Below are 26133 nucleotides of genomic sequence, written 5' to 3' on the forward strand. Positions count from 1 at the left end.
GACGCTGTTGGCCTTCTTGGCCACCTGGGCACACTGCTGGCTCATGTTCAGCCGGCTGTCTCTTCCCGAGAGGTATGTGAGGGTCGCAGTAACGACGGTTTCACGTGGAGTAGTCCTTTCTGGTTTACATGCGTGGCCTGTGCGCCCAGGCTTACAGGAGCGGTTCCTGGGGAAGACTCAGCTCTGCAAAAACACTGACCGTACACAGGCACCTCAGCAGAAAGATTTCTGTCCTTCTGGATCCTGCAAAGAGCACAGTATAACCGGCTATACTGAAACCCCCAGGGAGGCTGGTGCGACACTTGAATGCACATCCTGTTTTACTTAAGAGAGCAGGACTAGAAAGGGTTTTTTTTTTCCACTGAGCTCCTCAGGTTAAATAAACCCGAGTGACAGATTTTTCCCCCTCTTGTCCAGATCTCCAGTATGCTCCAGATACATCAAAAAAGTTGTCTACTATCGCACTGCTCGCCTGCTATGGATGTGCCTGTCTCGAGGCAGCTGCTAGCCTGAATCCGGCCGCCCGCGCCGGCCCCAGGTGTTTCGTGGGCTGTGGCACGAAGCTGCGGCTGCCGTAAGCCCGCTGTAGGTTTTAGGAAGCTGGGAAGGGAATTATAGTGACTTGCTGCGGGCACATTCCTGTTCATGTGTTTGCTCACTTTCTTCAGGATCTTACGAGAATTACCAGCGAATTCAGATAACTGACAGGATCTTCGTTATAATTAGCAGCAGCTTCCCTTCTGACACACAGGAAGGGCTAACAGCATTTTTCTTAAGGCAGAGTTGTTATGCTCTCCTCCAGAGAGGAGCTTTGAGAAAATACATTTTCTAGCAAAAAGCCTTTCCCACTTGTTTAGGACAGATGGGAGAGGAAGGGATTCTGAAGTGATGGAGTTAGAGGGTAACAAAGTATTGTGCAAACTGTTGCGGTGGGTGGGCTGTTGCGGATCAGCTCTTTTGGTTATTACTGACACGCATCTGATATATGGGGAACTCAAAGAAAAGTCACCAGTGGCAAAACAAAAACATCAGCGCAGATGTGGATGAAGTTTCTCTTTCTCTTTCCATACAAGCTGTGAAAAACCTCAGGGAAGTTAGCAGAGTGTAATACATGTGGTGCCCTGAAACTCAAGGGCTGAATCAAATTACTGCATTTATTTAGCTGGATGAGCGAAGTGTACCTGTCCACAGGGTCTAATCACAGAGCACTGATTTTCAAAGGTCCTTCTGTTCCATTTCATAGGAATTTGAAAATGAAAATAAGCATTAGTGGGCTTTTCAAAAAGGCTTAAGAAGCAAAATACCCAAGAAGAGTTTATGACCCCCTGACTCTCAGTGAAACTGGGGGTCTGGTTAGGGTTAGCTCTCCACATGGACATCACAGAAATAAGGTGCCTGAAGGGACAACTTGGACTGCTGAGTCCAATTCTTTACAATGACAAACAATCCCATAATATTTGAGAAGGCTTAGCCTGAGGGGCTATATTTCCCCAGAAAGTCCTGTAGCTTTACGTGCCAGCAGGTTCTTCTAGGAATCTGTCTGGTCTCTCTCTCCAGGTTCAGTTATGGACAATACAGATGAAGAGTCAAGTACAGAAAAGGAATAATTCAGGGACAAAGCCTGAATGATGAACTTCCATTTCACAAGCTTGGAGTCCTTAAGAGAGCAAGATACAGCAAAGGCAATAGGACTAGGAGATGATCTGGGGGAGTGACCAGTCAACCCAGTTAAACGCAATTTAACAACCTGAGTTAAACAGAGCTTCTGGCCATACTTTGGATGGCTTCCAGGACTGAGCTTAGGGATGGCTTTTGAGATTGATCCTGATAGTTAACATGGAAGTCCTCTGGTGTTTTACAACGCTTTCCTGCGATTACCTTTGATTTTTTTTAAATGTAAAAGGTACTGACTGAAATGGGGGATTATAAAATAATAAATAAGTATAGCAAATAAGTACATCAATAAGCAGTAATTAAAGAAATAAAATGCTAAATAATTATGCACATGACAAAAGATGTTTTCACATCCATAAAAAAGGCTTGAATATATTCAAGTTCAAACAGTGACTTAGATTTTTTTCACCTAAAGCTTATTTTTCAGAAGTGCACCTGAGCTGTAACTTTCCTAATGCAAAAGTTTTGGAGTGCTGTCCCTGCTTGCCAAAACTCCCTCCTCTAAATGAACTAACTCTTTAGCAAGTGCAAAGTCTCTGAGGAGCGGATGAGGCAGGGCTTTGTCACCTCAAATACAAAACCTGGAGCCAGACAAAAGTCTGACAGCTTCTCCTGTAAAGAAAGGCATGATCTGAGTTAAAACAGAGACTTGGGAAGCGATTCCCGCAGAGCCAGGCCTGCTTTTCCTGCTGGTGCCACGAGGATGTGGCCTCTTGCACTGTACCCTCGGTCACCTCCGGGTACGGCTGGTGACGGAGCCAGCGCAGGGTGCGGGTGTTCGGGGCTCTGGCAGGAGCAGGGAGCCGGGAGGTAGACCCTTACCGGCTGCCTCCGCTTGAAGGACTTCTCTGCCCCGTGTGTGTCTAGAGCTGTCCCCGCTCAGGTGGCACAGCACCACCGATGCAGTGGATGCTAAGGACATACAGACCCTGCTTAATTTTAATCGGCACTCACCAGCAGTTCAGTTTAATTACCCAACACGCCCATGAGAACCGAGACTGTCGTGGGGCATCAGTTCTCAAGCGTCCAGGTGTGAGAAAGGCAAGCTCAAGGGAACGGGCCTGAAGAAGCAGAGCTAGTTTCTCATATATTTCCTTTCACGGAGCAGAGTATGAGGTTGTACATGTCAATGACTGTCAGGGTGGGGGTCTCACCTGGGCAGAGTTTTATCAGGAATTACATTTCAGGCTGTGAATTAATGATCAAGAGGCATTTTTGCACAGGAGAAACTCTGTGCAAAAGACTGAGTGATGCATCTGGCAAAGATACTGGATTTCCAGAAGCACTGGATATTATTAAGCCATCTTTTGAGGTTGTGCTTTATCTTTCTGTTTATGTGCAAAAATTTCCTGGCTGCTGAATTAGTTTGCTCAGTGGAAAACTTATCAAGTCTGAAGAGCTCTGTGCTCTTGAGCGAGAAACTAGAAGGACGTGAAATACTTACACCAAAAATTGTAGGTGTATTTAATATTATAGGTGTAAATTTAATATTTATTTATAAAGGTAAAAGAGGTCATGTAGCAGATTCCCACTATCACATTGACCAAATAGCTATGCAAATGTCTTTTGATTCCTCCTTAATACTCATGTTTTGCAGAAAGTCTCCCAGGGTGCTAATCCCCTGGAGTGATATTCATTTACATGAAATGAAATACACAGATGAGTGGGAATGATAGAAAGATTTTACTGGCACAAATGTGGCAATGAGGCAATGAGCAAGTTATGTAGGTCAGCACAAATGAGTATAGCTAAAATTTTTATATCAGCAGACCATGCGTTTTGCAAATGCTGAGCATGAAAGGGGAAAAAAATCAGAATTTTTGTAAAGCATTTAAAAATTCTTGGGGGTAATTGCTGTGGGGTTTTGTTTTTCAGGCAAAGAAAATCATTCAGGCATCTTAAGTACTAAGAGTAAGATCATGAATTCTCACTGAAACAAACAGCAAAATTCCCTCTGACCTTAATGGAGCTGGGATTTCATCCAGGTAGCCAACTGCAGGAGACTCAAAGAAGGGAAAAATAATAACCAATGCATTTTAGAAACTAATGTTTTTCCTGAAAGCTCTTTTTTTAAATAGACATAAAACTCTTATTTTTACTACAAATATTAATTCTGAGATTCCCTCAGCACAGCAAGCAAGATTTTTGCATCCTCTTGAGATGCTAGGAATATTTCCAATGGGAAACAAATGTAGCTTACATGAGAGGAGAATCACAGAATCAGAGAATGGCTGAGGCTGGAAGGCACCTCTGGTAACCATTCAGTCCACCCCCCCTGCTCAAGCAGGGCCACCTACAACAGGTTGCCCAGGACCATGTACAGGTAGGGTTTGACTGTCTCGAAGGATGGAGTCCCCACAACCTCTTTGGGGAACCTGAGCCAGTGCTGGGTCACCCTCGCAGTAAGAAAGCGTTTCCTGATGTTCAGAGGGACTCTCCTGTGTTTCAAAGTGTGCCTATTGCCTCGAGTCTTGTCACTGGCTACCATTGAGAAATGCCTGGGTCCATCTGTCTGTTATAAACCAAGCCTGGGGATAGAATTAAGAATTTTCTACCTAAGACTACAGCCCATTTATTTTAGGGGTGTAATTTTCAAACTTGGTAGGAAGAAAGAAACAGTTTTTGATTGTTGATATAAAAAGTAATTTAAAAAGAGTCAAAGCTAATAGCAAGAATTCTAACAATTATTTGCATGATTGGAAACAACCCTGATGGACAGGGAAAAATGGGAAGGTGGAGGCAAATGGTGCTGGCCATGTGTTATATGGTGCTCTGAAACCATGCCTATGTGTTATCACCACCTACAATGGGACCATGTGCTGCCTTTCTCCACGCCAGATCATCTTCGCAGACACAAACATCTTCATTCATGCAGTCCAGGCATTGTTACTCCTTTAAGTCAGTGAGGGTATCTGGTATAGGGCTCAACCCTTCATTCGCACTGACATGGTTTCCTCTGACATCTTATCCTTGATTTTGGCAGTCTCCCCACCATTACTTTTGCACCACAAACTTCTTCATTGTAATCAGACTCGTAACATGATTTCACTCTGCTAGCATCTTGATTAGTCTTTAAAATTTGTACTTTCTTTTTTTTGCTTTCATCCCTCTGATGCCCTCCAGTTTATTAGGTAGGATGGAGTCTCCTAAATCCACTGGGGAAGGCTGTCACACGGTGCAGGCTGCCATGGCTCTTGTCACGGGGACCGTGATCTTTTACTTTTCCTGAGAAGTTGTTCCTAGCCACCTAAAAATGGGGTCAGATTTTGGCCAGTGCAGCAGATGCCTGTAAATCACATCCACGCTGCATATATGTATGCAATGAACACATGAGAAATGTTTTTTATTTATTTAGAGGTTCAGTGTTCCTAATAGATTAAAGTGAAATTGTTTGTCCAAGTGAGACTCAGCACTTTCAGAGCATGGTTTCCTTTCTGTTTCAGTTCTTCATCCTTCACAGACCTCTGTCGTGCCCAGCATCTGCCGTTTTGTAATCTGTGATTTGATCTTATTTGGCCATTTCTCTGTATTGACTTTGAAGCACATACTATAGCAACGTTAAAACAGGAAATTTATCTAAACCTATGGAAAACACAGTGAAACTGCTGACATTCTTCAAACATTCTTGCATTGTTTTCCTGGATTTGAACTACAAAATATAAGGCCAAACCAAAGATGGAACAGTTATTTTGTTTAGTGTCAGCAGTGTTCAAAATGTTTTTCATGGTAAGTTTCTGTTTGTATTTTAAGCAGGTACCCCCATGGTACACTAGACAAGACCCTACATCCCTGTCATGTTGAGCAGACAGTGAAAGCAAAGATTAAATGGAAAACACGTCTTTATATTAATTATAGATGGCTAGTATTTCTCAGGACCTGAGGGGAATAAACAAAAGTTTTTGGCTTGGAGTGTATTGTTTTAAATGAGTAAATGTGGACAATTTACATGCCTAACATGCCACATAGTGGCATGAAAATGTTTATCAGAAATTGATGAATGAAACAAGAAGAATAATGAAGAGAAATGACAGTACACATACCCTCCAGAGAACAAAATAAACAATGTAAGTGTTTGGTAAATAAATCCCTGCAGAACTCTTAGAAATGACTTACTGATTAATTGAATCAATCCATCAACCTTTTGTGATGGCATCAATTTGCAGTCCCTTCTATGTTGTTCTTCTTCCATAGCTACTGCTTTAGATGCCTTTAAAATGTAGGATATGATATAATAACTCTATATGGAGCAATCATAAATTAATTGGATACTCTAGTGAGATATAATTGCCTGATTCTTTTCCTCAACTCTCATATGTACATGCCTAAACTAACCATATCACCTTATAATTGTACTCCAAGTTCCCCTTTTTCCCTACCCTTCTCCTTTCCCTGAAGTTGTTTGGCACACACTTTTTTGATTAATCAAAATTTAACAGCAGAGTGGGACTGTGAGATCATATTTTTCTTTTTTTTTTTTTCACCCCCAATTCAGATGGTCTCATTTACTTACTTTATTTAGCATATAAACTCTCCGCAGAAAAGATTGTCTTTTTTACTGTATTCGCAAATTGCACCATGCTTGTACATCCAGTGAGTATGAGAAATTGTAATTTTTGTAATATATGGAGTGCCCATTTGAAAAATAAACTTGGAGCTTGAATCTCTTGTGAGGAGGGATAGGAAAATCTAAGTAGAAAAGGGGAGAGACTGTGTGTGTGGTTTTGTATCCCCACCATGAAATATACCCGGCTAACCAGTATGTATGTGTGTATGTATGTATGACCGAGAGAAATAAGCCGACATTTAGCCAACAAATGCACAAAGATGCATGAAGACTGAGAGTCTCGTGTAAATTAATGCAGTTGCACATACTTACATGTTTTCTTAGGATCAAAAGTTCACCTGCGTGCATAGAAACCAGCCGTCCAAATGTTTGCAAGGGGAAAAAACCTGAGACAAATTTGAAGAGACTGAAATGTGAATCTGATTCAGTCAATGTGTTCACAAACACATTTTCTATGAATTTTCTTCTAGTTCACCTGTGCCTTATGTAGCTCTGGATATTTATGACTCTCTTTGTACTCACTGAACTATAGCTTTACCAAATGTAATTGCACATTTGAAAATGATTCCTACTAGGGCTTGCTCTACCTCATGGCTTCTGTAACACTGCCAACCTTTACCATTCTGTTGAGCGCCTCACTGTGTCTGAGGCCTTTGGAAGACGTACGTAACCTTTGTGGTTCCTCTTCTTCCAGTTTTGCACACATCCATAGTGACACCGTCCTCCATGACTGTCATCACTGTCATTATATGAAACAATAGATGTTACAAAGAGCAGTACGTAATACCGTTCTCCATGACTGTCATCACTGTCATTATGTGAAACAATAGATGTTACAAAGAGCAGTACGTAATCTGGGGAGGGTATCTGGGGTTGTGTTCAGTCAGAGGGGGAGACTGAGAGTGGGACAAGAAGATGGTGACAGGGAGAAAGAAATGAAGTATATATGAAATAAGGGTGACTAGAACATACATGGCAGAACAGAAGGCTTGTTGAAGAGCACAAACTGAATATGGACATGATTCTTCGTGTTTAGCTCCGTATAACATATTTCCCAGCAGGATGAAGGCAAAGCTAGGAAAAAAGATCGTCTTCTGCTGGTGATTGCAGAAGTCTGGCTTTTGAGCAGGAGATTTAATTTTGAATCAGAAATGACCACAAGCAATTTTTTTAACTTTCAGGTGTTACAGTGCTCCTACCTATCCAAAATAATAATGCCAAGGCATTTGGAAGTCCCAAGAACTAAGTCTTCTACTCAACTGAGAACAGAAAAGGTGGTGTTTTGATTGGATTTGATTTAAAAACTCTTTAGTGGTCTCGGCAGGATTTGGAAGACATTTGTAAAAGACATTATCTGTCTCAGCTGGTTTCTGAGAGATAGAGGAAAAGTACATTTTAAAAGACCCTTCTTTTGTACATATGGAGATATGCATAATGAATGCGTGTATAATGCTGCTTAAAACTCCACATTTGGTACAACATTTTTCTTTCTATCCCACCCACTTATGCAAAGGTCACCACTCCCACTGGCTGCAATTGCCCCTCTTGGTGAAGACCTGAACAGAGGGATTGTCAGGGCAAGAGACCAAAGAGAGCCAATTCCTGCAGTCCGTGACTGTGGATGAAGTGTATTAGTGACTACAGAAAGGAAACATCCTTTACTGTCTCATTCTGTGTTGCGTCACTTCTATATACGTGAATGAGTAACTGCAGTCTAAAGGGCAGTTTCTTTTATGCGTGGTAATTACATTTAGTATTGCACATAGCTTGGAGCAGACTGATTAGCATAGCAATTGTCTACGTCTTTCTCCAAGGAGCAGTGGACGCAGTGCTGTCTGCAGTATTTCTATCCATCGATCCTTCAATAAAAACTGTAGTGTCTGTCGCCAATCCACACGCTCTGGGATGAAGCCTGATTCAGATTAGCAAGAAAACAAACTCAAAAAGTCTTTTAATTGCATCCCAGCTATGTTGAAAAGACACCTCAGTAGAAAGCAAGCAAGCAATACATACATATAGGGTTTTCCATCTTTGTGAGAAAAATCCTCATCTTCGGATTGTAATTGTAATTGTATTGAAAAAGAAAACAGAGGACTGGAAATAAAAATATTACAAGCCGGAAGGATTCACACTGTGTGAAGTTTTGCTTTGCCTACTATTGATGTGCTCAAATGGAGGGTAAGAGTGCAAATGATCAAAACCTTCAGACACTGGGTTAACAGCCATTCCTATCCGGAGACATCCAGGGATCAATACGTGCTGCTCTATCCTTCGTCAAAATGCTATATGGCAGTTGAGTGTTGCAACCAGTACTTAAATTAAGCAAGTAGAGCACAAACCATTTCTCCATACCTGACTGGAAAGTATCGCTTGCACTATAATTATGGCATAAAAAATCCTAACACCAATAATTAATGAACTCTCTTTCGAAGAGATAGTCTTAGGAGAGCATGACTGAGTATCTCAAAGTGTATACCATTCTGCTCTGCCTTTATTAAATGACCTCAGGCAAGCTGTCAGTGTATGTGAGCTCTATAAAGACGTTGCCTAAGACAGGATTTCATCATTTCAGTGTAGGGACAATGAACAGCATATAAAGGAATATTAATGCAGTGGAAATATCCATGTTACATAGCTCCCTCTTAACAAGGATTACTTCGCAATACTTAACACTGTTGGCAACCATAAACCTATCACAGGCTTAAAATTCCTGATGAGTGGGCAAAACCCCCTCATTTTCTAAGTGAAGAGGCTATTGCAGTCAGCCTTGTAAAAGAAGCCTTTTAGTGTCAGAGATAATGAAAATACCCGCTACGTATGACAGAGTTAAAATGGTGTCATGACCTGGCAATTTCTATTCAGAGCTGTCACATCCATGCGCTGCACAGATCAGGATTGTCATCATGTAAATGTAATAGGATTCTTTATCCTGCATTGTTGCTCAGTTGGGAACAGTAATTCTAAGTTTCCTGTGAGTTGTGAATAGCAGCAGGGGACCGTGAATAGCTTGGAAACCTATATTTTTTCCATTTATTTTTTTTAAATGCAAATTACACTAGTAAGTCAAAAAAATCACTTTTGTTAAAAATACATTCAGAATTAACAAATGCCAAAAAGAAAAGAAAGAAAAGACACATTTGGATTGTATCTCTTGCCTTCTGAATATTTAAGTTTATAACAAAAGCCCAGCCTAGAAAAATAACATTTTTTACTGGATTTTGAGGAGGATACAGCTGTACAAATCAAATATGTCATCCAGATATTCTCGCATTACTGTGCTCTAAACTGCTTCCAGAAGAGATCTGTCCACTAATCATTTAGTTTAGTAGTCAGCAATCCTAATTTCTTTTTAATGGTGGTACTTTAACTGTAACTTAAGCAGGGTTATGAATACCAACTTCATATAAGTATGTATCTACATATATATATGTATACTGTGTATATGTGAGTGTGTGTATATCTACTCTATATGTAATATATGAATACGCATTTACATAGTATTCTTTAATAGTTAGATGTGCTTCCTATTTCCTAAGCACTTTACAAACATTAACAATTCAGACCTCACAAAAAGCCTGTGAAGCACATATTATTCCTGTTTTATAGATGGGTAGACTAAGATACAGAGAAATTAAGGCCAAAATTTTCTAAATTAAAATCAGGCCTAAAAACTACATGTAGACACTTCATTAAATTGTCTGACTTCTAAAATTACTAACTACCAGTGGCCACTGTTCTGTGGGAAATCACTGAAAGGTATGAAAAATTATCTTCTGAAAATTGGATCACTGCTTAGGTGCCTAAATTTGTTTCTTTTCATGTTAAAAAATGATTTTTATAGGAATATGATTTTGATTAACTGTTGTACAGGGAAGGCTAAAATACCCTGATATGACATTTTCATTCAGTTAAAACTCTACATTGTGTTTGAGACTATACAGCTGCTATATTTAATACTACATAAAAGTAGAAACTTTTGAAATTTTTCAAGTTATGAGAAATTGCAGCCTGGCACTTGCAAGTTGCATGATTTTCCAGGGGGTGAAAAGCAGCTCTACCCAGGAGGAATTCAGAATTTCAGGTACCCAAGTCAGAAAATTTAAATTTGAGATCCAACTCAGCAGTGAATGCTTTAAGGGATCAGGCCTGGGGGACGCGCCTAATTCACACAGGAAATACCCAGCAGGATCTGGCCCCGGAGCCCTTGGCCTCGCGCTTCAGGTGCTTCCTGGGTTACGCAGCCCCGGTCAATAGTTGTTCCTGTGTATTTTATATACGTAGACATACACACACACACTTACATATATATATCTCTCTCTCTCTCTAAAAATCTCACTGAATAAATGTACGTATCGTTCCTGAACACGTCCCGTAGCTCATTGTCGCTGGCGAATGCCTGTTCCTCTGTCCTCGTCCAGAGCTGTGACACGGTACATCCATGCAGACACAGCAAAGGGCACTGGTCCGTACTGGTGGGTGGGTGGCGTGAGCGCACGGGCCGGGGAGCTCGGGAGCCGTGAGGGTGCGAGGGTTTGCCCCGCGAGGACACGGGAGATGCTCGGGAGCAGCTCGAGCCTTTCCACACGCTGACCTTCCCTCTTGCCCTCAAAAGCTATGCGGCCACCCGAGGTGTGGTAGGGGCGTGCGTTTGCCTATGCGAGGTCTGAGCAAAGAAACAATGACAATCCAAGTTTCTGAAAAGCCTGAGCAAAATATTGGGTTTTACCTAATGAAAGCCACCTAAGTGCTTGAAAATACAGATCAGATGTAGAAGAAAACGTATGTTCCTAGGAGTTCAGAGTATTTCATATACACATTGACCTACTAACAAAATTCCCAAAGGCATCTTGTTGCCAACTACGTAACAGCACAGTTTTTTTTCAGCCACAATAATACAGGAAGATAAAATACACGTTCTAACACACAACAGATCCCCCAAGTATACCACAAAAAGGTCTCCAATACTGCTTCAACTCAACTAGTCCCTCCCTGCCCTCCCCAGCTGAAACCAAAAAAGAAAACCTATGGATCCCTTATGGTGCAATTAGAAAAAAAAAGCTCACTTGCAGAGAATTTTCAGTTGAAATTAGATATAAAAGAGTAAACGTAGCTAGTACATATTCAGTTGGCCTTTGTTGATAGAAATCTGCAGATGTCTCTGTAGTTAGTAAAAGACATTTAGAGATAGCTATAAAAGCACCTACAGTGCGATAAATAAAAACAGCGGGGTTAAGAAGCATTGTTTCTGCTGCTTATTTCCAGTAGGTTCAACTATTAGTTTATGTTACCCCTTTCCCCATCCTGACCCCAAAAGGTCTAATTTCTTTTTCTTTTTCTTTTTTTTTTTTTTAACCATTATAAACTGTTTGTTTCTTGACCACTGTGGAGCCTCAAAAGTACAGGACTTCTCAGACAGCTGGCAGTTTTCTACTTGGTCGCTCTGGAGCTGTGGAGCAACAGAGCCTTATTCCCTGACATGAAAACAAAAGAAAACCAAACGAAGAAAACCACTGACTTAGAAATCATTCAGAATTAACAGCAGCGTGTTGAGCCTAAAGGACGTTACTTCAGAAAGCTTGCACGGAGTTTGTCTGATGTGCAACGCAGTTGGGTTAAGGCAAGTATGAACTGTACAGCCTTCAGGGCAAACAACGCGCTGTCTATTGACTTCTGCTGCAAGGTCATCCTGGTATCTTTAGTGGTGTGTTGACTAAGGAGACTCGACGCGGCCAGGAGTGCGGAGGGGGCTCCGAAAGCACCGAATTGGCTGGGTTCATGTCCCAGATGGGGACCCAGATGGGTCAAACTGGGTTCAAACCCAGATGGGCCGCGCTGGCGGTGACCGGGGTAGGGAAGAGCCAGAAAATGGCACCAACGCCTCTGCTCTGGCCCGCTGGTGCTGGGAGGCAGCAGGTCCGAGGTGGGGGTCCAGGGCATGTCCTTTAGTACCTGTTAGAAAGAGGGGCTGAAGGTGTCCATTGTTTTTTGTCTCACTGTTCAATCAGCTTTTTGTTTGTTTCTTTGTTTGTTTCTTTGTTTGTTTTTAGCACAAAAAATGTTGTTTTTTTTTTTTTTGCTCTTTGAGGAACCAGGGGGCCATCCTGAAACAGGCTCTTTGACAAGTCTTCCAGCCCACGTTGTGTAGTCCCCATGTTTACTTTGACCTAGAAGCAAGACAGGAAAAGATATTTATAATTCACCATATACCTATCTGATCGCTGCCCTGCTGCTCTGGTGCCCTTTTGCAAGCGAGTATAAGCCACCAACCAGTAACAGTTCAGCTCCACACAGGATGAAGAGGACAGAGAGACAAGGTGTTTTCTCAGGTGATCGCTTGTCCTTCTCTGGAACATTGTCAGAGAAGTCAGCACAGGTTTTCTAAACCATTCTAGGCAGGAGTGATATTTGATTATAGTCTTAACTATATATCCATGTGTCAACTGGTAGATGACCTGAACTATAATAACCCATCAGAAATGTATCTGTCTTTCTAAAAGCAAGAGGTGATGCAGTCCGAGGACAGAAGGGCTGAACCACAGGTGCCTGGGAAAGCTGCCCCAAGGATCACTTGCAAAGCAGTGTGCATGTGCAAGCGCCACAGCCCTCTACACCTGAACCATGCTGTACTTAAAACCGTGTTTTCTAATTCCAGCTTTCACAGTCTAAACCAGACAAGATGTTTTTGGTTGCTAGACAAGGCTTAGCTGGTAGTTTGTTTAAATTAAATGTTGCCCATAATGTCTGAATCCCACAAACATGAGTCTTAAGGAGATAGTAACACAGCGGTTTTGTACTGGATGAACTCGCGGAGTGTCAGGGTGGCTACACTCTAGGTGCTGTTTTTTGTGTCTTGCTTATGTTTCATTTATACTTCAAATGAATGGTAAAGTAAGTACCTTCCCTGTGTGCAATTATCTAGACATGCAACTACAGCTTTAAGCTAGGAGACCATGACCAGCATAATGCACGTGTAAATACAACAGAGAGAAAAGATGGGACCAGGTACTAAGACAGACACGTTAACCCCCCTACACCCCTCTGTCCCTGAGTTATTGACTCAAACTCCCTCTAACATTTAGTGAAGGGTAGGTCCTGTTAGCCAGAAGCTATCATGACTGTGTGCCTTCTAGTGAAAATCAATGTCAACCAAGAGTCCTGTGTAACAGAATACACAAAAGTGGGCATAGATCTATATGAAGATATATATAAAGGGGTCTGTGTGCATATAGGTGTATGAGTTTCTATGCATATATAGTATGTGTGTTTGCATATATATACATGTATATAATGCAAAGAATCTCGGACTTCACAGAATATGAGGAAAGCAAGCTTCACTTCAGGGCTGAACTGTTTTTGAGCAATTTCTCCAGTGCATTAGGCATCAGCATCAGACATGCATGCTTTTTTTTTTGCTTCACTTCTTCTTTTCTCAAGCAAACAAGTTCATTGTGAAAAACGCAAAGAAAAATCTTTCTCCCCTCCCTCCTTCCTCCTGTTTTTAGAGCAGTGATCATGCAGTGCAGTCTCATTCCACAACCATCACTGGGGTTTTTCATGTGCATCGAAATCAGTGCCGTGTTTAGTCACCTTCCTCGATCACCTCCCAAGAGCAGAATTTTCTCTTGACAATTGATTTCCACCATCTTATTGTGTTCTTGTCCCATGGTCTGAAAATTAGCACTGGCATCTCCAGCACAGCATGTCAGGAAGCTGCTTTTTAGGGCATCAGCTGTGGCCACACTGCAAGGAGGTTACATGAGCACTGGTTCTGTCCTGTTCTGATTAAAAAGCGTATTCGTTTTGAAGGGACTGCCTAGGCTTCTTGGCTTGTACAGCATAGAGCACGCTGTTGGTACTTAAATAATAGAAAAAGCTATTTATAACAGATAGATAAATGTCACAATAAGAATCCTCCCCCAAAACACCAGTCTTTTATTTAAAACACAATTTTAAATTGAATATATTTTTCTCTTTAAAAAGTAAGTTGATTTAATTTAAATGTGAAATTGGGACAGATGATAAGGAGAGTTGTGAGTGGAATTCAAAGCCTAAAATATAGAGAAAAGAAACAAAGAGAGCCTGAATCTAAAAATTCTAGGCTATTTAAGGAAATGGTAGCCAGAGATAGTCACCTCAATTCGCTATCTACAGATAATGCTTCCTTTTCATAAATCAAGATTTTTTTCCTAAAGTATCCTGTGCATTTAGGGTAGTTTTGCATAATTGATGAAATTCCATACAAATGTACTACGTGCATTTAAACTGAGTTCAAATGTTCTTATAAGTAGAGCTTGATTGATATCACAAATAAAAAGTAATAATTCTTTAGTCAAAAAAGTCCTGACACAGTAGAAATGTAAACATGAGGACCCTGAATAAATCAATATCATTATTTAATTGCACGTGTAAATCTGTGTAGGTTCAGTATAACCTCCCAATTAACAAAATGAAGTGCTAACTTTAGCACACAGGAAGAAACTGGTTACAAAACAGTGTGTCTTAACAGTTAGCAATTACTAAACCCAGCATTCCTTCAGGAAAATAAATAAACTGTACATGTATAAAACAGTTAAAATTGATTTAAATCACTTGGATGTAAATCTGTCTAGCTTGAACTGAAATAAAGGTTTGTGTTGATGGAATTCTGTCATCACAAACCACTGAATCAATTCACGTCAGCAAGCAGTACGTGGGTGATGACTGAGACCTACCACACAATTCTGTATGTCTAAGATTTGTGCTGTTTCTGTATATGAGTTGATCTGGTAAATATATGGGGGGTTCTCTGTGCTTATTACTGAAATACATGCTGAAATTTGCATTTTGACAGAATCTGTACAGCCATTAGAAGCTGATATTGTTTTGATAAGCTCTTCAAAGCTGAGGCCAGATGTTCTCCTCCACTTTCATAGCATGCCTAGCACACCTATAGGTACTACCACACCATAGGCAACAAAAAGAAGTGCTATTATGCCTTTGGAAATACTTAGTAAGCAGATGATTTAAAGGCAGCTATCTCCTATTTCTCATAAATCCAGAGCTCCACATGAGTTCCACCCAGTGTGAGCCTGAATAGTAGAGGGCATGAAGGCAGCAACAAACTATCTTTATGTTTTCAGACAGAAATGATGCTTAATATACCCTCCACTGCCTATGGACTCAAAGACATTTTGTAGCAGTTAATAAAATTGTGCAAATAGTTATATAAGTACAGCAATATCGATATGTATTGGTATAGCTGTATCCTGCATGGATATGATTATACCTTGGACAGTGGTGAGAGTATGGCAATGGACTCCATAAAGCAGAAGGTCTATTCTATTCTATTCTATTCTATTCTATTCTATTCTATTCTATTCTATTCTATTCTATTCTATTCTATTCTATTCTATTCTATTCGGTTCTATTCTATTCTATTCTATTCTATTCTATTCTATTCTATTCTATTCTATTCTATTCTATTCTATTCTATTCTATTCTATTCTATTCTATTCTATTCTATTCTATTCTATTCTATTCTATTCTATTCTATTCTATTCTATTCTATTCTATTCTATTCTATTCTATTCTATTCTATTCTATTCTATTCTATTCTATTCTATTCTATTCTATTCTATTCTATTCTATTCTATTCTATTCTATTCTATTCTATTCTATTCTATTCTATTCTATTCTATTCTATTCTATTCTATTCTATTCTATTCTATTCTATTCTATTCTATTCTATTCTATTCTATTCTATTCTATTCTATTCTATTCTATTCTATTCTATTCTATTCTATTCTATTCTATTCTATTCTATTCTATTCTATTCTATTCTATTCTATTCTATTCTATTCTATTCTATTCTATTCTATTCTATTCTATTCTATTCTATTCTATTCTATTCTATTCTATTCTATTCTATTCTATTCTATTCTATTCTATTCGGTTCGGTTCGGTTCGGTTCGGTTCTACTCTACTCTACTCTACTCTGCTCTACTCTACTCTACTCTACTCTACTCTACTCTACTCTACTCTGACTCTACTCTACTCTACTCTACTCTTATCCTATCCTCTGCCTTTCTGTGTTAAATGATTCTTGTCTTTTACTCTCCCCCTAGAGATGCTGAGCATTGTAAAGTGCCGGTGACATTGGCCAGAGAGTAGCGTAAAGTCCTGTATTTTTTTTTTCTCCTTGAACACTATGGAGGCTAATACTGATGTTCTTTGGTGAACAAGGTCCCTAGGGAACCAAACCCTTCCTCTCAACAAATAAAGCTTTAAAACATTGAGTATGGCCTGCTGTTATCGTATCAGTGTGTTTTGATTTCCAGTACGTAATATTGCTGTAAATAGAGCTACAAGCAGATCAAACCACAGCTTGATTAATTTGACATTCGAATTTGTCACTCCTCTAAGTAATGGTCTGCCTACCTTTACAGAGCAACTGCAGTGTGAATGCATATGCATGTGTTTCTGGTGCACCTCAGCTATAAATAACAGAAAGGTATTACTAAATGCTGCAAAAGCCTCTTAAGGACAGACTATAGCAATTCTAGAGAACCTTGTCACATACTATACCATCAGAGGGAAACATGAAGTCTCTTTGTTTGACTGTGGCTGAGACATGGCAATACTTTTGTGCATTGATTGGCCAGAACGTCAGCTTACATACCGATTTCTGTCTTTCAGTTAAGACAGTGAAATCACCTGTACTCCAGTGAGAACGCAGCATTGAAATAAGACAGGACAGAGTTTACGTGGATTAATCATATATCTCTTTGTCTCAGCTACAAGCTTAAAAATACTGCCACCTTTTTTTCCACAGGTCTAGCTTGCTTTCCAGTCAATATGAATATGCTCAGTAAATGCGATCTGCTGTTCTGGAAGAAACACTTGAGAGCATAAAGAGAATGGGATAATATCTCAGCTAGAGGGCTCCATATGTTGATGACAAGGCATGGTATACTGAGAAGGAAATGCGATTAGAATTGTTCTAAATACCTATGAGCCACACATAATACTAGGAAGGAAATAACATTTTCTAAATGCACAGCACTGTGCCAGAAGTGCAGGTGAAAAATCTTTACTTGAGCACAGACAGATGGGAAGCTGAAGTTAAGATGGCATTGGAGATACGCACTATTGTAATTTGAGATTATTAAAAAACTCCTAGCAAAGCTCCCAAAGGGCCCAATCCAAAGCAGTACGGCAGAATTGATTGTACCACTGATAAAGGAGTAAATGCCAGTTCCATGCAAAAAACCACTACTCCATTAGCAGACTTGCTTCCAGTAATCAGAAGAAATGAAACTGCATTCAAGGGTGAATGGAAGTGTATGTTGGGATGGATATTGTTTGTCTGTATTCTGTTCTTTTCCTCAAAAGAAATGTTCAGAAGAGAAACAAAGGAAAAAAGCAAATATTGTCCCTTCGTGAGCTGTTCTGTGCTGTGCTTTTACCATGTAGGCCAGTGATGGTAAATAAAAACATTTCAAAAGGCTGCAGCAGTGAGGTAAGATTCATCTGGGCTGTTCTGAACACACTTGACATCAGTACAAGAAATATTTGGAGATGATTATTCCTGGACTGGTCTATAGTTGGGTGTTAGCTCTCGTGTGAAGGTACTCCAGCTGTGTGTATATGGTGAGATTTGGTTGCCCATTTAATCCCCAAATATATCAGGCTGCACTTTGAAGCAGTGGATAGAGTTGTTACTCTCACTGGTTTGGTAGAATACTGTCTTCTATTTAAACTGGTTTGAAAATCTGTATGTTACTTTTTCTTTTTTTTTTTTTTTTTAAATTTGGAGACTAGAAATGAGGTATAGAGGTTCCTCAGTGAACAGAGATGCTGGTAAGACAAATGCTAAATGTATCCACTAAATCAGCAAGTTGCTGAACTTTTGATAAAGTTGAATAAAACCCACTTTTTTGCAACCAAGTTTTGTCAGATTTGACTATTTTTTTACTAAACTAAATTCTCATTGCTTTTGAGTGGAAAGTGCTTGAATGAAAATGGGAGGAAAATCAGGTGAGAGCTGGGTGTTATTTAAACAACTGTGACACATTGTATCCTGCCATAAGAAATCATTATAATTCAACAGAAGAGTAATGTTAGTGTTTAAGTGTGTAACGTGAATTCGGTCTCTCAAAAAAGACTTCTGCCTATTCTGGATTTTTAAGTCACATCATCTTTCAGCTTAATGATCCTTTAATATCAGCCTGCCACTCTGCAGAATATCTCAGAAGTTAAGTACTTACATATACATGGGCTGTAGCTGTAAATGAGATGTCTTCTGTGGACCTTGATAGCCGTAAGAGTCAAATCCACCTATGAAATCAACTGAAAGGGGGAAAATTGCTTTCATTAGCAACATCTTTTCAGAAGTGATAGGCACTATCATTCAAGAACCACCCAGCACACAAATTATTTTTGATGGACCCCCTAATTATCTGTTAAAATTAGACCAGCTAATTGTGGAGATGGAGAAAAAGGGTAAAAAAAAAATAGGGAAAGGCAAAGTCCCTTTTTATATTTTAAAAGAAAATTAATTTTAAAAACACAGAAGGACAATAAGGAATTTATAACAACCATCCGTCCATCAGAAATAGCCCCACGTCCCTCTTTTTCAAGTAGATCACCTCACTGGAGTACAAAACAACATGCTATTCAGATATTACAAATGCTGAAAACCGTTTATTTGTTGGCATGAATGCATTGCTTCCGCCTGTGATGACTGTGTCTGGCTTGCTGTCATACCATGGTTCAGTGATGTAGAGGAGAGAGCACATTGATTTGCCTCTGTCTGAGAGACAGAAGTTTCTCTGATTCCCTGCTTTGACATTTGGGCTGAAATGCACGATCAGAGGGCTGGAACAATTTATCTGAGCTTCAGAGACGAGGCTTCACAGATCTAAGGAAACCAGCATTTCTCTCAAGGCGCTGGAGGTCTGCAGGAAGGTTGTAGGGTGGGAGTTATTTATTAATTCACACCCAATGGTCTTCTCATGTGTATTTTAAACAATTTGCAGGGCAATTCAATCTCATCTGAGCCCGAGACCTCTGTTTCTCTGTTATAACGCTTTCTTTACACAGGTAAAAGTACACCCTTTGCTTCCCGTGCACCAGGAGACCCAGCTATTGGCTTTTGGGGGTTATTTGTTGGCAGCTCTCCTCCTTGAAATATTGCCTTTTACGTGCCAGATGTGAATTTGACTTTACTTTGATAGAAAAGGACCAAAGAGTTCAGATATAGAAGTGCATTTTTCACAGGTCTGTGCACTGCTACAGACAGATGGCTCTGCGTACATGGCAAGGCAAGGCAAGGCAAGGCAAGGCAAGGCAAGGCAAGGCAAGGCAAGGCAAGGCAAGGCAAGGCAAGGCAAGGCAGTTTTCTTTGATAGAAAATAGCTTCTTGTGGATCTAAAATGCGTTAACTTTCACATAAAAAATCACAAAGTGTAAATTTATAACTCTTGGTTTGAGAACTTTCACAGTGGTTGGAGTCCTTAAAACTTGCATTAATGAGGCTATTTTATACTAAGGTGCCCATCAATGTGTGCCACATTTAGCAATGCATTCACATTCCTTCCAGAGAGGTTACAAAATCAAATTATTTTACCCTTCTGTCCACCATTTACTCTGCAAACAAAGAGCCACCAAAACACTAGACTGGACCAGTACCGCATGTCTCCATTACAACCACAGACATGTTGAACCTGTCATCCATCTTCTTCCTGGGCAAGAGTGTCCCTTGCAGAAATCATTTAGCCAATTCTGTGCTCTGTGGTAGCATTACCTATACCCCTATCCCACAATAATGTTTTACTAAACTAATCCCTGACATCTCTAATGAAGGAGGTTTTCTCTGTTGCCTTTCCCTCTGCCTAACTTCCCAATGTCTAATTTAAATGTAATTTCCTGCAAATTAACTACTTTCCTATATTTTGGCCTTTTCTCTCAATGGATATGAAGACAAATTAGCCTTTTTTTTCTTTCCTTTATAGCTACTTTTAAGCATTTTCAAAAAGTATTTTTCTGCTATCCATCTTTTCCCTATTAAGGCATACCTAGTTCTTTCAAATTTTTCTCATGACCCATGTTTTACAAGCCTCTAAATTACCAAGCCTGAAGATCCTTCTTCAGTCTGCTTATGTTTTTCTTACCGTGTGGTGCTCAAATCAGGACTAACTGGAACAATTGCCATATAGGTCTTCTGTACAATATCTGGAATAACATGGTGGGTTTTCTGGTGTTTTTTTTTTTTCTTCAACAACATCATACTCACGCTTAATAATCTGATCTTCATTTTTATGTTTTGACACTAACTGTAGTCTAGCCAAGTAGCTGATATTTTTATCTGAAGACACTTGATTGATTCTTCCCCACAGGAGTTCTTTTGCACTTGTCTGTATTGAATTTCATCTTCTTGATTTCAAGCCACTTCTCAAGATCATTTTGACTTCTAATCCTATCTTCACAAGTGCTCATACCCCTCTCAGTCTGGTTTCATCTGAAATTTTTACAAATGTTCTGTCCTCTATCATCCTTGCTGTTAACAAAAATAATGAAGAGAATTATTTCACTAGCCGAGGTCCCAGTGGGATCCCATCTGAAATGTCATCCCAGCTGGTTGATGACTAAATTTCAAATAGAGTTTTGAACAATTCTGCACACAACCTATGATGACTGCATCTGGACAGTGTTTCCCTGGTCTGCTTACAAACCTCTTGTTTGTAAGAGTCAAAATCTTGCTAACATCAAGATAAATGCCATTTGTTACTTCCTACTTATTCACTGTCTGTAACCATCAGAATAACTTTATTACAATGTGATCATGTCTTTGAAAGCATACTACATTTATAGGCACAGAATGGAGAATTTACTATAGGAATATTGTTGAGTGAAGTGCTAGGATGGGAGGAAATAAGACCCCTCTTTTTCAAATACAAAGATTGCACAAAAAGAATGGGCATGTCTTTGCTGTAGCTATAGTTTGTTGTTCTTTTCCCCAGTTTTCCTTTTTTCCTCACTCTTGACCTGTGACAACACAAGTCAGAAAATACCTTTGTTGGATTGTGTCCCACTGGTGTCAACCCATGTCACTTTACAGATGTTGCTCATATGCATTTGTCCGGCTTTGCATTTCTTGTGTACTTCCCAAGACCCTTCAAGCAACCAGCAAACCATTATTAGAAGGCTGCAGGCACAGATACTCTGGTTTGCAGTCATGGGGCAAAAGGTTTTATGGGGGATTTTAAGGTTGTTGCTAGAAAGCTAAACCAGTGTGTTAAGAAAGAGGTTTCTTTGAGTGAAATGAGCTTGTGTGGGCATGAGAGAAAGACGCATACTGAATATCTCTGCATGCATTGTGTCCTTGCCCTGTTGCACAAAGTAAAGATAGTGTTTACAAGCCAGACTGTCAAGTGACAAACAAGGCAAGCTCGCAGAGACGTTTCTATGTTCAACTGACAGTGGAAGTCCCACATGTGCAACCAAATGATGAGAGTACTACTGTGACCTTGTTGGAGTCATACAACGGCTCCTTACACACAGCAACAAACTTTGCAAGGTAGGTAAGGGTAGGTAATAGAAAGTGAACTTCAATACAAAAGGATTTCAGTAATTTCTTTGTAGCAAGTTTTCTTGATGGTGGCAGTTTCTCATCACCGCAAAGCCCGCGGTGTCCAGACTTGCTAAAAGCTCCCTGTGGACTCTGAGCTAGTTTCTTAGAGCATGCAAAATGCTGCCCTTTCTGCAGGCATTTTATCCTGGCTGTGCCTGAAAGGTCACTAAAAGTGTCGTACAATGGATACATTCCTGGCAGCAGTAACATGAGATGAATAAAACAAGGCTCATTAGCTGAATTTTTACAGAGGCTTCCATCCTTAACCTCATCCATCAAACACATTTTTGACCGTTCTATTTTACATTCGTCTTACATGTCACTGTTATCAGGAGTGGCTCTTTCACATTTTACTTCAGTAAAAAAGCACACATGCGTATATAAACAAACAGAGAATCCCATTCCTTTGAAATATTGGGTACTAAGATGCTTATTTTCCTGGTTGGACTTGAATAGGGTAATAACAGTACTATTTATTTGTAAAATGTGTTACAAGAAATTCAGCCAGAGAGTTTTCTTCCTTTGCTGGTGTTAAGGAGCTTGTCAGGCATGTGGCTGTAGTTACAGCTGTAATACGGACAGGACATAGGGCTCAAAATAGGGGCATATTTTCTGTTACTAAGTACCCACAGAGATGTGAAGTTTCAGCCTTTGCTCACAATCACAGTCCCACTGTCTCCATTGTAGGTCAGGACGGGATGAAAGGCATAAATGGGTTTCTCATTTTTCATTTCTGGAAGTTTGTGGTGTATAGAGGGACCATTTAACAGCGGTGCACAAAAAAGACCCCATTAGCATGGATGTACATATGGGAGAAGAGACTCTAGGAAACTAGCAGTGAGAAGCAATGAAACTGGTGAAATCAACAGATGGCCAAAGAGAAAGGAAACAGCGTGGAATAAAAGCAATTACATGTTCCTGTAGAAAGGAAAAGGAAAGTTATGGAATAGAAACCAGAAGACTAGACACAATTCTCCTTACAGAAATTTTCCTCTGTAAGATATAAATATAGAAGCATAAAGATTCAGGTCCACAGCTAATATATATATTTCTAGCTTCGGTGACTTCAGTGAAGCAGTGATAATTTACATTAGCTTAGGATCTGACCGAAAGAGTAATTTAGGGCATATGTGTATAGAAATGTGACTGAGACTATTGCTTCCTTTGCATTTTAGTAGGCATCCAAAAATCAGTGCCGACTAGATATGAAAGGGTATAGAGTTTAGGAATGAGGAGGGAGATGAGTGGCTTTATCCCCAAAAAAGGAAAGGGAAAGGTTCGGAAACAGCCATGTACATAGCCAACCTGTGACCTGCAGTACGGATGACTTCTTGACTGCTTTCAAACCCTCTCCTTACTTTGTTCCTTTGCTGCTAATGTTTGTTTTGCTGATTGCCTCACACCTACGCGTGGTGCGTGAGGCCCCGCGTCTTACAGCGGTGAGTGCACTGCCAGCCATCGACCCTGCCTTCGCCACAGCATCTGCTTCCCGCCCGTGGCTCCTTCTTTAAAAGTGAAAATGTCTTTGGTAGTAATTCTGTAATGAGGGTGACTTCTGTCACTGATTCCTCCTCTCCTCCTTCACTTTGTCCATCTCCCTGATGAAGCAGCTTGGCCTCTCAAGCTTTATTCATTCCATCCCAGACACCCCCATCACCTCTCCATCCACTTCCCTCCTGCCATCTCCACTTGTTTCTCTGCACACCATCTCTCCCATTTCTTGTAGAAGCAAACTGATAAAACAGTCCTCCTTTCTTCAGTTTGACAGCTTTTTTCACTCCTTTTACAGTTCATTTCCACTTCTTTCTTAATAGACTCACAGGAATTTTGTCCTGTAAAACTTCTGCTTGTCCCAGTGACAGACTTTTTTCTCTTGATCTCTTTTTTTGCATTTCTCTCCCAACACAAATACATGTAAATCCCTTTCATTAAAAAATGACCCCCACCCTTATCCCTGCTTGTCCCCTTTTCTCTCTTTCTCCTGATGGTGCCAAACACTTTTCTCCATTTCTGTAGAAGATTTTCTCCCATCTTGTATTCTGTCCCTTGCACACAGCTGGAACCGCTGTCAGGTCACCTCTTCCTATCCACATTTGGGTACTGGTAGCCCAGTGCACACAGTCCTCTCCACGGTCATCCAGCCACCTTTCGCACAGCCTCTGCTCTCTCCTTCCTGAAAGGTTCGCCTTGCTGGCCTCTGCTTTCTCCTCTGCAGTGCTCACCTTCTTCCTCTCAACATTCCTCTCCTCTCTCGGTGGTTCTCCCTCCAGCACTCTGCCAGAGTCCCATGAGCAGTAACCTCTGCCTTTTACTTTTCCCCACCTCCTGTGAATGGGTTAGTTGCACTCGCAAACGTAAATTCTGCAGTCGTCGGCTCTCTGAGGTGTCACAGGGTACCTGCTTGTGCTCACTCTGCTCCTTCTACACAAATTAAAAGCTCAGCTTCTGTCTGTGATATTTACCCATGGATAATTAAACATCAATCCCAGTTCAGCATGGCTAAAACCAGAACTCTTAGCCGCTCCTCCCTAACCTTCTCTGCTACCTTTCATAGTGAACGATGGCACTTGTATCCTTAAGTCTGCCTATCACTTGAGAATATAAGTTAGATGTCAACTTTGGTTTGGGCTGTGCACGATTCAATTTCCGAAGACTATTTTTGCATATTGAAGAGGAAGAATTTTCTGTCTGTTGACACAGCTATAACATTTACCCAGGGCTCCCAGTGTCAAACATCACAATTGTTCCTTTATTTTGAACTCACCAAATGTGTAGTTGAGATGAAAGCCGCAAGACTCATCTCTTTGGCTAGGTTACTCCTCTCTGAATCCTGCTACCTACTACCATATTACAAAAACTAGAAGCTAAATCTTTTTACCTTTAAAGCCTTTTGTAGAGATTTCACATCAGTCTCTCTTCCTTCCAGTTCTAAAGGCTAAATTCTGTGCCCATGCTGCCAGCTTGACCTGCATACTAGCAAAATTTCCAAACATTTTCTCTCTCTGTGAGAATGTCTTCACAAACAGTTCTCTTATTATTTTCCCCCAAAACTCTTTGCTTTGTTGCCAGTAATTAGGTTGCCAATGCCCTTAGATTCCTGTCTACCACAGTGAACAGTATTTGCTCATAGTTTCTTTGTGCTCACTTTCTGCCTGTACCCACCAGTTGCCTGTTGTCTAATACATAGATTGCAAGGTCAAAGAAACAGGGCTGCCATTCATGTTTGTACAGTGCTTGGCATCATGGTAGTCCTTAAATGTACTAGTGACTCTAAAGCATTAAAATAATATAAAAAATTTACAGTTTCCCATGATAAATATGATACCATTGGAAAAGCGCTGATAACCAGGGAAGCGTATGTGCATGTGCACGCGGGTGCTTCTTGCACATGGCTGCCGCGACCGAACATATTTCCTGCGTGGTACAGCAGAGAGAGAAGGTATGGTGCACATGTGCTACATCTGGCACGTGAGGTCTTAAACTTATGTACACTGGCTCCGGAGGCCACAGACTTGGGTCCCTGGACTCCGGCCTTGCAAGTGCAGTGATTAATCTTCGCTGCCACAGCAAGGCACCCACTGCACCTGCAGCTGGGAGAGAGGAGGGATGGCAAACAAACTGCAGCTAATAACATCGCTGGAGGTGCTGCTGGTGCAGAAGTGAGATGTGAGGCAAGAGCGAGCCGTGCACAAATGCTGGTAGCTAAAACCTAATCGAACTCAAAAAAGTGGAGAGGAGTAAATTTAGGCTTCATTTTAATAAATTTGGGAAAGACATATGGGAAAAAATATAAAAGAACATATGGGGACACCCTTGCTCCTGCAGCTTTGCCAGTATCCTGATACCCGCCTTGCTGTTTGGTGAAGACACCTCCGAACGCTGTAGTGCTGCTGCCTTTTTGTGCTGTGAGCATGGCCTGGTGGCTGTTCCACAATATAGCACACAGGAGGAGGTTTGCTTGAATACAAACTCAATAAACTTTGTTTACAACGCTAATCAAACGTTATTGTTTGTGCTGAGCACACAGTGATCTAGAGTCGCGAAACGGGATAGAGCCAAGCCCCAGCGAAGCGGGGGGAAGGAGGGCATCTGCCAACGCGTGAGGCTGTGCCCTTCCTGCCAGCACGGGAGGGTTCAGAAACGGCGTAAGGACTTGGACACTCGGTCCGGCTCTTGCGGTGCAGCAAACTGCTTTTCTGTCAAACAGCCAGTAGCTGCCGGTGGGTGCTCTTAGCTCACCCATTTGCAAGGTGAAACAAAAGCCTCAGGTTTTTAAACCATGACC

General features: G+C 40.7%; 1 protein-coding gene across 1 annotated transcript in view; it reads right to left on the minus strand.

Annotated features, from left to right (window-relative positions):
• Positions 1 to 18479: 18479 nt before the first annotated feature.
• The window catches only part of LOC104628231 (sodium/potassium-transporting ATPase subunit beta-1-interacting protein 2), a gene marked incomplete at its 5' end in the record, with an annotated part of 18918 nt that continues 11264 nt past the window's right edge, over positions 18480 to 26133 (minus strand). Inside the window, one exon of the mRNA XM_010296744.1 lies at positions 18480 to 18565. Within this exon, the coding sequence (XP_010295046.1) occupies positions 18480 to 18565 (86 nt within the window). The remainder of the gene's footprint in view (positions 18566 to 26133) is intronic.

This window comes from Phaethon lepturus, unplaced genomic scaffold, assembly GCF_000687285.1.
Source record: "Phaethon lepturus isolate BGI_N335 unplaced genomic scaffold, ASM68728v1 scaffold6051, whole genome shotgun sequence".
NCBI classification, from domain to species: domain Eukaryota; kingdom Metazoa; phylum Chordata; class Aves; order Phaethontiformes; family Phaethontidae; genus Phaethon; species Phaethon lepturus.